General features: G+C 46.0%; 1 protein-coding gene across 6 annotated transcripts in view; it reads left to right on the forward strand.

Annotated features, from left to right (window-relative positions):
- Positions 1–1,439: 1,439 nt before the first annotated feature.
- Stumps (DBB domain-containing protein stumps) overlaps positions 1,440–14,276 on the forward strand; it is a 28,312-nt gene continuing 15,475 nt past the window's right edge. The window contains exons 1-7 of one of the 6 annotated variants that reach the window (XM_076762826.1): positions 1,440–1,861; positions 1,950–2,086; positions 2,154–2,394; positions 6,065–6,114; positions 7,599–8,040; positions 8,113–8,307; positions 8,514–8,788. In XM_076762826.1, coding sequence (XP_076618941.1) covers positions 2,351–2,394; positions 6,065–6,114; positions 7,599–8,040; positions 8,113–8,307; positions 8,514–8,788 — 1,006 coding nt within the window. In that variant the 5' untranslated portion in view covers positions 1,440–1,861; positions 1,950–2,086; positions 2,154–2,350. Of the gene's footprint in view, positions 1,862–1,949; positions 2,087–2,153; positions 2,395–6,064; positions 6,115–6,844; positions 6,887–6,941; positions 6,959–7,598; positions 8,041–8,112; positions 8,308–8,513; positions 8,789–14,276 lie in introns of those variants that run through there. The other 5 variants (XM_076762827.1, XM_076762828.1, XM_076762829.1 and 2 more) reach the window with 5 other exon arrangements.

Here is a 14,276-nt window from a genome sequence, read left to right on the forward strand (position 1 = left end):
GAAAAGACGACGTTCGAACAGCTGCTAGCAATAAATCATCGTTCTGTGGTCCCTTCGTCTTATTCCTTGCACGAATCTTGGCGCAAAGAATAATCCCTTCTTATTCCCAACGATATCTTTCTTTAATATTTATTGTATTTTACCGCTGCTGCAGCAATCCATAAATAATTCTGCTATTTTAAGACAAATTTAAATTGTATTCGAAAGTGGATTAGTCCCAATTAGACACGACAATCGAATAACAGTTCGTTACTTGACGTACCGTCTCTGCAATTCCTGTCAGTCCTAACTAAGTTAGTCAATCACCTGGGATTAGGCGAGGCACGCTCGGATTTCGATAGTTTGCATGGCGAACGAGTCTCGGAATATGTCCCGTATTCGAACACTTTGTTCTCCGTGTTCTGCATCGAAACGTTCGAGGCCCCGTAAATTAATAGGTCGTTGATAATCGTAATGCATCGGTTTAAAGTACACGTGTACAGCCGTAACGTCATACCAATCCGCGACGATTGAGAGGGCAGGTGTTCCAGAAATCGATCACTCTATTTTCGGGACGCTCGTCCCCTGTAAATGTCAGAGATAAAAGGAACGGATAAAGTTATCATTAGTTCATCGAAATTAAAGATCAAGCGCGATTGAATATTGTTGGAAGCAGGGGCGTTGTTAAAGATTTTTACCGAGGTTCGCCGATCTCGTTGCCGATAAGGGGGATGGAGAACACGTCGAAAGGGTCACACTGCTCTACTCCGAAAGGAAACGCGCTTATCCTCGCCGGAGGAAATACACGATCCGCTCTGTTTCCGTACGCAGATGCGTGACAGGGCACGCAAGCGTGCACGCGCGCAACACTAACCTTACCCCAACAAAAATTCTTTGCAGCCGTCCGTGCACGCGCGACGCGTCCCTCTTCTTCGCGATCGTCAAGTGTATCTTGAAAGAACACCGACAGTTTTTTCCTCTGGTCCCCCTTTCTCGTCAACGGGAGCATATTCTGATTTGGGGGGGGGCGAACTTTCAAGCCTTTAGAACCATAACTCCAGCCACGGTACGGACTACTGGGTGAAATACTTGACCCTTGGCGTACGATTTCGGATTTTCCCGCGTTGGCGGACATCTCGAATCGAGCCAATGGCGAAACCGCGCGGTTAATTATATTTAGTTCGAAACGGTGCAGTCGTCGTCGCGTTAGAGGAACATAGCCTCGGTTTCCCTTTTCACGGTTTCCGTGCGCCGGCAGAGTGTCTGCTCCTCCGACGGGGGCCCTCCTTATTTATCTCGAAATAACGCTGCTGGCGCACATGGGCGTTTCTTCGGGCATTGCCAGATGCGTGGGTGGTGGCAGTGAAGAGAAGAGAAGGAGAGCAGGAATGACGGTCACATGGCATCGTCGCGAGACTCCTCTTCTGCCCTGGCTTGTCAGTATTCCGTGAAGAGTTGTGCCGTGCCAGCGGTCGGTCCTCCTTCGAGCGCAACCCCGTACAACACGCGGTGGCTTTCGACCGCGAAACCGCTCGGAAAGCCTCGCCTCGTCATTGCTCCGTTTCCCGCGCGACTTTACGCCACGGTTCTGAACGCAGTTCAAACCAGAACGCGAGCCAAACTCCATCCGAACAAAAGTGTTTCGACCGATTTCATCGACCTTACAAATTTTTTGTCCAACGACGCACTGCATATGTTGCGAAGGACAAGGACAAGTTTGGTGCTCGAGTACTAGAAGTTAGTAGAAGGTCCCAAGACTCTTGAACGGTCCAAGAAAACAGAATCAGCCCTCGAAGATTATGGACGACTCGAGAAGATCCTCGAAAGCATATCTTACGACTTCCTGTTTACACTCGACAGGGATGGAATAGGAACCTCGAACGTAAGTCATTAGAACTTACTTAGAGAAAATATCCTTGAACTCATTTTCGTTTACGTTTTGCTGAATAAGAAAGAAGATTTAATTTTAGTAAGAATCTGTCCTTTGAGAAGCTGGAATCCGAACGTTCAAAGGAACTGACAGGAACGTCGTTTAATGTCGATCCAACGCGTACCTCCGAAGTGTACTTAGACGTGCTCCCTCGAGAACGAAGGGAGGAAATAAGATGTAAGTCATCGAAACATGCGTAGGGCTTCGTTACGGGCGAATAATGCCACCTTTCATACGTTCGAAGAAATAAAACCATCCGCGATTCAAAGTGTTATTTCCGAGGAAATGCTTTGACTCAATCGCGAACTTTGTCCGGCAGATTAATAGCCATTTCGCGCCGACGAGTGTGCATCGAAGAGAAGAAAAAGAAACCCGAGAATCCAACAGAGAAACATCGTTGAAACAAAGAAGTGGATTCGACGATGTTGAAAGAAAAAATGGATGCAAGTTGGACCTGCTGCTGGTAAAAAAAATAAAAATAGAAGGTAGGACGAATATAGTGTTGTGGTAGAGTGAATTTGTTTCGATAGTTATCGATCAGTTTCGTAATTAGAATCGTAACAGGCTCGTTAAAATTCCTCGGCTCTGACAGTGCCTTAAGACGAATTTATTTTCGTCGATGCTAGGAATGTACAGGAACTAGGGAAGAATACTGTTCGAAGAATATCGAGCACGTGGACGGATCAGCTGATCGGATGACTCTGTCAATTTTCCGAAAGCTGCATACCTTGGTGTCGTACAAGTTCTTTGCATTTCTGAGTAGTCGCAACTTGGAATCCATCAATTATTTATTTATGGATGGTCCCTGTTAATCTGTATTTGTGAAACGTAAAAAGAGGATTACGCTCCACGTTCGAATATTGTTTTTTATTCGCGAGTTTTCCTCGACGTATTTTGGTAGCGATTTCCGACACGAGCGTTCGCCGCGCGCGATCCGGCAACGAATACTTTTAAGCCGTCCACGTCGAGAAATCTGTACGAATATTCCATTAGGAATTAGGCAGGCAGCTCACCGTGTATATTAATAGATCGAACCTGACAGCCGAACTTAACCAGACGCTGGGACGTTACGCGCGAAATCGTTCCCCGCGCTTTCCTTCGGACTTTCAAACTTCGACCTCGATGCGAGTTCTATTTGCGTAAGTTTGTACATTTATTTTCATTCCCTGCAATTTCTTTTTTTACACACCAAGCTATAATAGCACGCTAAGTGACGTAAACGAGGAAACTCCGAGGATACAGGGAAAAATCTTGTAAATTTTCCTCGTTGTCCAACCAGCAATTTAGAATGAAAACCAGTCTTTTGCGCGATTAAGATTCGTTTCGTTCGAAATCTCGGGATCCTTTTTAAGCAAGCGTCACAATCGGCGAAAGCAACGACGGTACGAAAAGAGAAACTAAAGCGTAGAGTAGAATTTTTGGCTAGGCGACGGTTACGAGAAATACGATCGACAGACCTTGATGCGAAGAGACACGCAAGGAAGGTGTATTCGAGTCTGATTGAACGTGCATGTGCACTCCGTTGGTCCGCGACGTCGGTGCCATAAGCGTTCATCTGTTGCGTAAGCGGCAAACAATGCGCGTAAAATTACGCGTCGCGCGCGAATCGAAAGGTACCGATGCCGCTCGTAATTAACAGAACGCTTCGTTACATCGTTAATCTTTCGATCATTAAACTTCACTGACGTTATTTTCACCTTGAAAGCGTTTAGAATAAAACGATATAGATTTACAAGTCATAATTAATTATTAAATAATAAATTAGTTTCATATTTATATCGTAGATTTTCGAGCGCTATGCGGTGTGACTCGTTACGTTAGGTCTCCCCGAGCCGTTGGCAATGTGTTACGAAAGGGGAAAAGCACGGTAAGGCGCATAAGTACGCTTCGTTGATTTGCAAATCGACTTGATTTACCTGTCCCATGTTAATTAACGATCCACGGGGCGCGTCGCGTTTAAAGGAACGGACTCGCGCGATCGCAAAAAAAAAAAGCGAATGCGTGCACGGCACTTTACGGGGGCACGTGCACCGCCGGATGCACTCCCTTTTTCATCCTGCACAAAAGCAGGTGCATCGCGTATGAGTTAAATGCAGTTCTCGTTGACCCACCACCGATCGACGAACTTCTTTCTCACCTTGAGGCAGAAATAGCCACGGCTGAACCGTTTTCGACCGCTTTACGCGAGAATCCATTTCACCGCGCCACTGTTCCCGATTTCTCGACATTTTTCTATTTATCGAGAAACCAACGATCGTACGCTTAACTATAAAATTGCATCGAATAAATATAATAATCGTCGACCTTGAAAGAAGTGGCTCGAAACCACACGAACGACCTTGAAAAGGCTCGTTAATCAAAGTGTTTGCCTCCTCGACGCAACAGTTCCATCCACAAACGTCTCGTTCTATCGTCGAGATTATTCAAACAATATAATAGCTGCACTCTGCGGATCAAGCGAGTTAACGAAGAAACAACCACCTAACGCGCGTCAGACACGGAACGAGTATCGAAACAACAAAATTATACGCGTAAAAAGAAACGCGTTGAACAGTATCACGTAAAAGGAACGATATCGAAAACATGTTTTTAAGAAATGTTTCTAGAGCGTAATGCTTGCTCGTGATACTTCTTTAAATAGACCCGGCGGATAAAAGAAGCAACGATAAACAGAAACGACGAAGAAGATGCAGAACGTGGTCGCAACGTTGCAACGAACGCGAGAAGCTCGCGCATCGCTCCGCCGTGATTCGTCTCATCAGCTGATCCATTTGGACAAGGGAGTAAATCAGAGTACTCGAGCTTTCATGGGAACGATAACCCGAGTCTCTCCTTCTCCCTCTCTTCCGACCACTCCTGGCACGCCACTCTCCGTCTTCGTCGGAAGCCACACGAAAATAGTAGCAACTTCTGGACCCGCAGCCGGAATTCGAACGAGTTTCGTCGAAACGGATTTCCATGGAGACTTTGGACCAGCCATTAACCGCGAAGCGAAAAAATTCTGCGTTTAGGTAGTCGGAGAACAATACGTTACAGCACTCGGGAGAAGAACGCTTCAGGACGTAGAAAAAGCAGAACCGGAACAACCGAAATTGTATCCTTCCGCGCAAGTGCAGTTGCGCGTGCATTTAATACTGCCTAGCACGAAGCTACCGTAGCATATCTAAGAATAATTATACTTAGCAACGTTACGTTGAGAAGCGTTGCTCCGAAGGAGAGGAAGTGCCGTAAGAAAATTGCGAAAATTAGTACAGCGTTGTCCATGGAAGGCAAACTCGAACGTCGAGGCAGCGTTGGAAGAAGATGGTTCTATTTATTAAAATAAATTTTTACAATGTGAATTTTTGCTGTATCTTATTCGTAAATTTATTATCGTCAATTCTGAAAGCTCGCCTTAGCGTTAATGTTAGTATTGTTACTCGAAGAGAATATCGAGGGTCAATTGTTGCGATAGCATTCTCGGATCAGCCTGTACTTGGAAGCACTATCGTTTCGCGAGTACCGTCCGGTACGTGCAACGTGAAAATTGATAGAACGGCCCCGTAAATAGCCAAGAATATTACGGAGGAAAATTACGGAACACGAGATAGGAGGCCAGGGCGCACGAACGACGGCGTAGTGGCAAGATCGCACGCCAATATCGCGCAGATAAAACATGAATGAGACGATCCCATCCCCCTTTTTCACCCCGTCCCACCACCATAAACCTGTCACGATAGTCGCGCGACACGCGTCTCCATGCACTCGTGCTAAATATAATATTCGAGCGTATTTTCAGCGATGAATGAAACTGACGATGAAAGCGTCACGGGCCGGCGAATCGAGACGATGCTACGCGCTAGTTCGATCACGATGAAAAATTCGCTTCTCGACCAATTTTTTTTTTCTCTTTCGTCCCATCTATTAGCATCGAGAGTCGGACGCTAGAATTCCGCTCGAATTTTCGGTTCGATTGAGAACTGATTGACGCGACCGTTGATTGATTGGAATGCCGCGGGAAAATTGACGAATGCTCTGGACTTTTTTTCGACAATTAACCCTTTTGGTCCGAAGGTTTATTACATACGATTATATCGGTTTGTTCGATACCGTGGATATTTTAAAATTAAAAAATTACTGTTTACGATTGTTTGACGATCGTTTCTGTTGTTGCAGGGGCCCGGAATACCAGCGGATTCTCGTGCAAGGGGTCAGCATGGCAGTCGGTAAGCTTTTACCCGTTGTTGGACCAATCCGTAGCCACGTATCTCGAAGACGCTTTCGCACCCGAGTCACGCATAATCACGCATAATCACGCGACCACGTATCGCGGGCCTGGCTACCGCGTATTCCGCCCTGACGATGCGTTTCTCGTTTTTCATTTCGTAGGAGTCAGTAGCGTAAGCTGGCGATAAATTTCTTCGATCTGTTCGATTGTCCTCTCGAAATCGACCTCTCGACGCATGCTAAAAATACGTTTCTGTCGACCGTTATGAATTTCAAATATTATACCTTTTTTCTTTCTTGTAAACGTCGTGCATTTTAGTCGGTGTCCTTCGTTTCACCACGGCTTGTTAAATTTCTCTTCCACGCTTGTCTCTCTTGTTGGACACATTGTTTTTAAATAAATTAAGCTGATCTAGACGTAAAAGAAAACGACTGGTTAAAGTTTTTAACGCGTTCGACGAATTCAGGGAAAACAGGAGGAATCTGTCGAAAGATCTCGATCGATGAGGCTTGAATTCGTAGGCGACGAACGTACTTGGGAACCGTTCCCGTTTCGATTCTCACACTCCTCTCACGTAATTCTCGTCGACCAGGCAAATTTCACTGATTTTCATCGATCCGCTACGTTTCATTCAAATACGTACACGATATTTTTTATCCGCATTAAAAAATGGGAACTAACGCAAAAAATGAGAAGTAAAATTTCTTCCCCAGGATACCCGAACAGGATCAATATTGTGACAGCTGAGAGTGGTAGAAACGGGTCGAATGGTCGGTGGTTTGTAAAACTATTTTCACAAGCGGGAAGCTGGCGGCAAAACTCGTCCGCAGGAAGCTCGGCTCGTAAGTTTCGGCCTAGCTCCTCCGTTCGTCTTCGCGAGGTCGATTCATCTTCGAAGAGTAATAACGCGTGGATCGTGAACGACGGTGGCGAACTTCCGGTGCCGTGTACGTCTGCTTCGTTCCTCGCTTCTGGTTTATGGGGTGGGGGACAATACAACGTCCGGTCCATCCCCCCACTTTCAAGTACCATTCGATTCGTTCATGGCGTCCTATAGACATCGCGTATCTCTGACCGAGCAGTCTCAGGTGGACCTCGTATTCGTCTAGTCGCGAACGTTTCTCTATTTTGCGCGATGTTCGTTTGTTTTATCCAGTGACGATCACCGTTCTCGACGAAAAAATCAACTTTTACGATCGACTGCGAGTGTGTGTCGGGACTCCCGCGATAAAAGTCAGTGTTTGTCCACCGTCCACGTTCAAACGAAGATGCATCGCGTCGTGTTTATAGACTGCCTTTAGTTCTCTGCGCTGTTTACCCCCGAACAGAGACTTCAAAGAGTCTTCCCCGAAGACTTTGTACAGATAGTGCAGCAGTAGGCCGATGAGTTCGCGCAGGAATCAAAACGTTTAGAGACGAAAACGTCTTCGGCCCCCGAATCGAGCAAAGTGACTCTATGACCGTGAGTCCGTATGTTCACAGACAACCCCTCTTACTTCTCGTTGTCGAGCGGTGCAGCGTCGTCGTCGACCGCGACGACGCCGACGTCGACAACGAGCGTGGCCTTCTCGCCGCCCTCTAAAGGGCCCACAGGCCTCACGGCCCTATTCCGACGCAGGCCCTGCAAAATGGGCACCACCTCGTCCGCGAGCGTCCTCTCCGCCTCGACGACCAGCACCCTGATGCACCAGGAGAGCAATCGAAGCAGCGCGTCCGGCGCCTCGACGCCCTCGACGCCCACGGAGGAACGCGCCCCGATGCTGACCAGAAACGCCACCAACGGTGGATCCAACCAAAGACGAAGCTTCAGGAACCTCTTCAGGTCCGTCAGCGCGAACGCCGAACACGAGAGAACGCAACAGTTCCTCAAGGGAGATCCACGACCCTCCGACGTCGCGCCTCCCTCGCCCTATCTGCCTCACAGGTTCGTAATTATTTCAAATTACGAGATAATTCAAGAATCGTAAAGTAATAAGAAATTTGTTGTCATGGACAGGTCGCACTCCCACTCGGAAAATGATAGGAGACGACCAGGACGAAGCAGAGCGGTTCTGAAATCTGCCAGTGAACTACTCTCCAACGATATGGTGTATTGCGGACTGTCCAGGGACAGCCATCGTCACGACGATGACGACGATGATGACGATGACCCGGATTCGAGCGAGGTTTTCATCGGTGTCGATGACGCTAGGTCAGTGATCGAAACAAATGAAACTGAATTCTCGCTCGGTCGTGTTACGACACCGTTTTCAACGCGCTATTACTTTCAATGACAGGCTATAAATTAATCATAAATACTCTCGTATGCATCGAGGAAAATTGTGACCCGTGTGCTTCTATTATTCGATAGGTCATTGATGAAAAATTCAAATAATTAACACCACCGACATTTTCCAGGTACTACAACCTCTCGGCCACCCTGCCAGCGGCTGGTTCAGCGGCAGCAGGTCGAAGAAGACACTCGATCGGCACGTTTCTGGGCAAAGATCGAGGCTCCGCCAAAGATAATCTTGCCAGGAGACAACCCCAAAATTCTGCCGCCCTGGTGGAGCCAGACACGATAGCACCACCCGCGCCTGTAGACACCGTGGATGGTGTCCACGTCGAAGATAGGAAAGAAAGATCCTGCAGCAGGTCCAGGCGCAGACGGCATCGGAGTTCCTCCAGCAGGGGTGAGTCGACGAACCTCGTTTACTTAATTATTGGGGTGAAAATTTTCGAAAACGAGCTCGAGTACGAGTAGCAAGATCGATACAGAACTCGATAAACAGTGCCAATTACATCACAGCGCCGAACAATTATAACCAAAGAATATTTTAGGGAATGACCGAACGATCGGGCACGTTGGCGAAGCGTGAGCAGTGTCGCTTGGAACCGAGGAAAGATTAGGCATTTACAATTTCATTTATTTAGTGTTTAAGGTAACATTAGGGTTATTAGCAACCACGCTGGATATACGCAATAATCAATGAACGTTTGGTAGTAAATCTTGGCGTTCTTACAGAAATTTCGTGCACGGTGGTTGTACCTATTTTGATTGCGAAAGCACTGCGTCGCGGGGCACGCAATGAAACTTAATTGGCCGATTAAGAGAGCTCGGAATCGACTCGATTGAGATGCCAGAATGAAAGACTGAATGTCGTCTGTGATTCTCACGACCGCCGCTGCCAATGGACCCAATTTTCACCGAATCCGCGCCCATTCTTTCCTCCTTGTCGATCAATCGCGATAATTATCGTTGCCACTCGAACGCCAGGGACACTGTCGCGTTCCCACGAGCCCGATTTCGCTTTACACGCCCGCATGACCGTCCGAATCACGTACAAAAGCCTCGTTACGAATTCCTGCCACCGATGTCGATCGGATCGACGAAACTCGCGTGATTCGCGGCCAGTTTCGGCCACCCTTTTTTTTCGAACGCATCGAAACTCGGGACTGTGGATCGACTTACGTTTCTTTAGATTTTGTCAGCATCGAACGAAAGAATACAGTAAATCTTCGACCGGTCGTCGACTCGAAAAGGTTCGTCGTTTCTCGTCGGTGGTGAAAAAAAAGAGGACCGCGAGATTCTCAGCGAGCCAGGCTCTCCTTGAAATTCGAATTAGGAATCGCGACCCTAAAGGATATCCGGTGATCTTTGATCGGCTCGCAGATAATCTCCGGGGCCCTGGATGGACGTGTGTCGACGACACAGACGACACAGAACGTCCCCGGAAGCCCTGTACTCTTAGTATTCCGTCGAACGAGCAACGCTTTCCGACCTGTAGCCGATCGTGTCATCCGAAATGCAGTAGACGGATTGTACAATTTACGGCGTTACGTGATTCGTCGATGGCGCGCACCGACGTTCGTTAATTCCAATCCTGAAACTTATGTCGTCCACGTGGCTGTGTTACTTTGTCATCGATTAATTAACAACGGTACCTTCCCTAAGAGCACGAGTCGAACCACACGAATGGAACGTTCTCTGCAAAGCTAAACACGATTACAAATTATTTAGAATCAATATGAACGAACTAAACATTTATTCTTGAGAATAAATAAGATTTAGCTTTAGTTTTTTGTAAGCAGAGCACTGGGATCTAAGAGACTAGCTTCGGGTTGGGGCTCGAGACATTTCTGCGGCGACCTCGCGACCCTTCTCTCCTTCTGCTTTCAATTAAAGCCGGAAATGAACCGTGAATATCCTCGCGGTCGGACTTCGAGAATCGTCGATTCCCCGCGCGGCGGTTCTAGTCACAGAACTCGAGAAGTCGGGAAAAAAGTTGGGTATTAAGCTCGAGTGGACGTGGATAGAAGCTACAGTTTCTTCTTTTTCCATCTACCATTGTATCTTGCTCGCCTAATTTAACTCTAGTTTCACCAAAAGTATCAAAAGACGCCTTTTAAAATTATTTTCTGAGTTTAATACTATTTCATACTATCAGTAGTATATCTGACCCTGAGCCAAGTGTCTCGTTTAAATGGCTGGAATTTGTTAGCGGCAAGGAGCGAAAAATTTACGACGGGACGCTTCCGTTTAACGCCAGCGGTGACGAGATTGTCGTTCTGCGATCGTACCGGAAGTTTTCGTTCATTTGTTGACACTGTCACGTCGTCCGATCCATACGAGCCGTCGAAAGGATACACTCCACTTTACTATATTTTTCTCGGCTGACTATGAGGGCACGTAGCGGCAGGATAAACTGTATACAAGTCCGTCGAAAGAACCGGTGCATCCGGCTATGTAGAACCGCGCCATGTTGCATCCGGACGAGACAGTGCCATGACACGTTGTCTTCGGTGTCGTTAAAACAAACTGTGTTGACACACGTCGCTCATTCGTTTTACAGCCTTAACCCATTGATCCCACAGTGGGCCACATTTGAAATTTAGTGGCGCGAACGAATCGAAAATATTACGTAAGTTACACGGTTTGACAACAAATAATCAATTACCAATAGTTAATGAAAATTGCTCGTAGACTCACACTGAAAATCGTCCACTAACCCACTTATTCGCCTTTGTAAAATCCATTAAACGTATACAAAATTCTTTATTTGTTATTACAAAATTATACAACGATTTGGAACATTTATATTCTAAAGCTTCTGAACCTCCGGTTTGTAAACAGAGATCGGCATTCTCTGGTAAGTGCAAAGTTGCGGGATAATAATTAATGATTCTGTTTCGCGTGAGGATGGTCGTCCGATGGCATGTTAAGCAGACGATAGATCAGGTCGCATAGATCTGTTCGGAAGATGCCGGTCAATAACCGTGAAATTAAGCATTCTGCCGGCACAGTCCGCTTTCCATCCGCGTATATATTTACCGGTTATACTTCCTGGTGCTGGTCGAGCACGATTTCCGGTCCCACCCTTGCTGGGCCATCGTTTCCGCAACGCGACGACTCGATTTCCTTCCCTTTCGATTGCCCAGTTCGCTTTCAACTCAACATTCTCTTTTCTGCTCCGTATTCTGTGAAGACCCACACGAATGAAACGTAACTTTCCATTAATATCAAGGAAAATAAATCGAGATAAGTCTCTTGAATTTTAACGAGACTACACATATAAAGAAGGACTGCGACAAGAAAGTTTCGACCTCGTGTACGATTTCAGGGGTTTGGTCCACCAATCAATCTGTTAACCTTTTAACCATTTCCTGGTATTTGAAACAGTCTTCGAGATTTCCAAGTGGCTTGTAAGCGCAAAACAAAAGCTCCGCGTTAAAAGAAATGACTAGTTCCTCGTGGTAGTAGGTGAGCCGACTAGACTGCTAATTAATTTAAATTGATCGTCGTTTAATCGTCGTTAATGACGACCACCGGCTGCACCGGACACGTTGAAATTAAATGTTCTCTCGCAGGGACGGATGCCGTCTTCCGCTTTTTATGCTAAGATCGACAGGGGGAAAAAGAAGAACTTTTCCTTCTGCGGATAATTATTCTTAATTAGCCACCGACGGACCTCCGACTTTATTAATCGCGCCAGCTCAGACTCGTCGACGATGATCCAGAATTTTAATCGAAAATTATTACGCTCTCCTTCGATCCCGTCTATCGTAGAATTATTTCGATCGTGTCCGATTTATTTTCCTACCAGAAAGTATTTATCGATACACCAGGAGCTACGCAAACATCCGGATAACGCGTTAACGGTCCGTAAATTCTCTTATCGAGTGATTCTTGCCAGATCTGAGTTTAACGTGCGATTAAAATAAACATTCGTAAACATTTTCAACGTTTTAATATCTTCGAGGGCTTTGAAATAGTACTTTCTCGAAATTCATACGTCTCGAGTATTTTTTTAAATAGAATTCTTTCCTCGAAAGGTGGTCCACTCTTTCCGATCGTAATTGCAATTATTTTCAGCGGCCAATTGCTCGTATCGAATTATGAAATCCTCGTTATTCTCTTACGGAAGACACGGCCCTTCGAAACGAGGGTTAATTGCGCGAGAAGGGGGGGAGTAATTGTTTGAAAATGGTTTCGAGACCCAATTTTTATTTGTGCCCTGGACAGGGATTCGAGATTGTAGTTGGAACGGTCATCAAGTACCTAAACGAACCCTGATTGGTCAATACGCGATGTCCGGCAACTGCGATTTATTCGGTGAACCGGAAGTTCACTGTTGTTCCTCTGTCGATATCTCTCGTACGAATGTCGCGTAAATAATTTGCATCAGGTTTGATTCGACAATCTACACCCATCTTAATCCGAGTCGCGAATTACTTTTCCAAAATTCGTATATTCGAAAAAGGAGAAATTAATGAAACTGTTCAAATATTGCAACTCACGATAAATGGCATTGTTATGCAACGAAGCTACGCAGGAAATTGAACGTCTGCATAGATCAAACACCTGTGATTACCAAATGCAGGTCGAATCTGTTTATATCCCCGTTGGAAATTGGAGATCTTAGTTATCGGGTGAACCCTGGTAATTATCTGGAAATGTTGCGTTTCGAGATAAATTTACGAGAAGAAAGTAACGCGACGAACATCGCTCCCCTGTTTTGCGAAGCGATTTAACAGCAATTGCTGTTAGTAAATACCGCGTGAAATGTCGGTGCAGCAAGCGTCGCTCCAGGACCGAGTCGTGCCTATTTCTGTTTTTACAGCCGCCCCTTTATTATTTTTATCTGGCGGCCGGCTGCTTATTTTCGTGTTCGTATGCATTTTCTACGGAGCGTCGACATTCTCCGGGTCTTCTCTATTTTTACGTCATCCGTGAAAAAGTGTCCCCGAATGGGTCGTGAATTTCGCGCGATGCCACCCTCGGCGTCTTCGAATTCGCGTCGTGAAAACGCTTTCGATGATTCCGTTTCTCGAAAAAAGAACTTAATAAGTTTCCGTAGCTTGACCAGAAGCTTTCCATCGACGCAGAACGGAATATTTGACCGAGCGATACGGTAAATCCATACGGTCGTGGATATTTGCTCTCTCAGGGTCTTCTGCGATAGGAAGAACCTATCTATTTTCTTCCACATATCTTTTCGTTCGAACTCTGGGTCTTCGAAAAGGCGAGAAGAGTACAGTATCGCGAAATTTTGGTTTTTGCTAACAAAGAATAATAGCAACTTGTAAAAATGACGCAAGAAGAAACATAAGCCGTGAGAATTAGCATGTTTAACGAGGCTAATCGAACGATCCTAGTCTTTCCTTTGTTTCCGTAAAGGGCCGACCGCCCACGGCCACGATGACTCTGGAAGTTTTAAGCTCGTTAAGAAGAAGGGTTCAGAAGTTTCAGGGCAACCAATCCCACGCACCTTCGTCTGCAGGTCTCGTAAATTGTGTTCGTGTTTTCCAGCTTCTCCTGGGAAAGTTTTCTCGAATCTTACAGCGCTAACGCGCACCGACTCGAGGACGAAAAGTTTTTATTCGATGGAACGAGTCGACGTAGCGTCTCCATCGTTCCTGACATATAAAATAAAAGTCTTTTGAACTTTTGAAATTAGTAAATATATTTTTCATTCGATTTTCTTTGGAAGTAAATGACCGAAAAGCGTCTAGCACGAAAAGTCTCTAATGCAAAAGACGTTGAGACGATCGATTTTATTGATCCCTCGTCGAAACAGATGTCGCCTGGTCCGACGAGATAATTACCGATTGATTATCGTCGATTAAGTCGATCAACGCGAAGCGTATTAATTATTCCTGTCGCTGGATGTCGGTCAACGG

This window comes from Colletes latitarsis, chromosome 3 (genome assembly GCF_051014445.1).
Source record: "Colletes latitarsis isolate SP2378_abdomen chromosome 3, iyColLati1, whole genome shotgun sequence".
Lineage (NCBI taxonomy): Eukaryota > Metazoa > Arthropoda > Insecta > Hymenoptera > Colletidae > Colletes > Colletes latitarsis.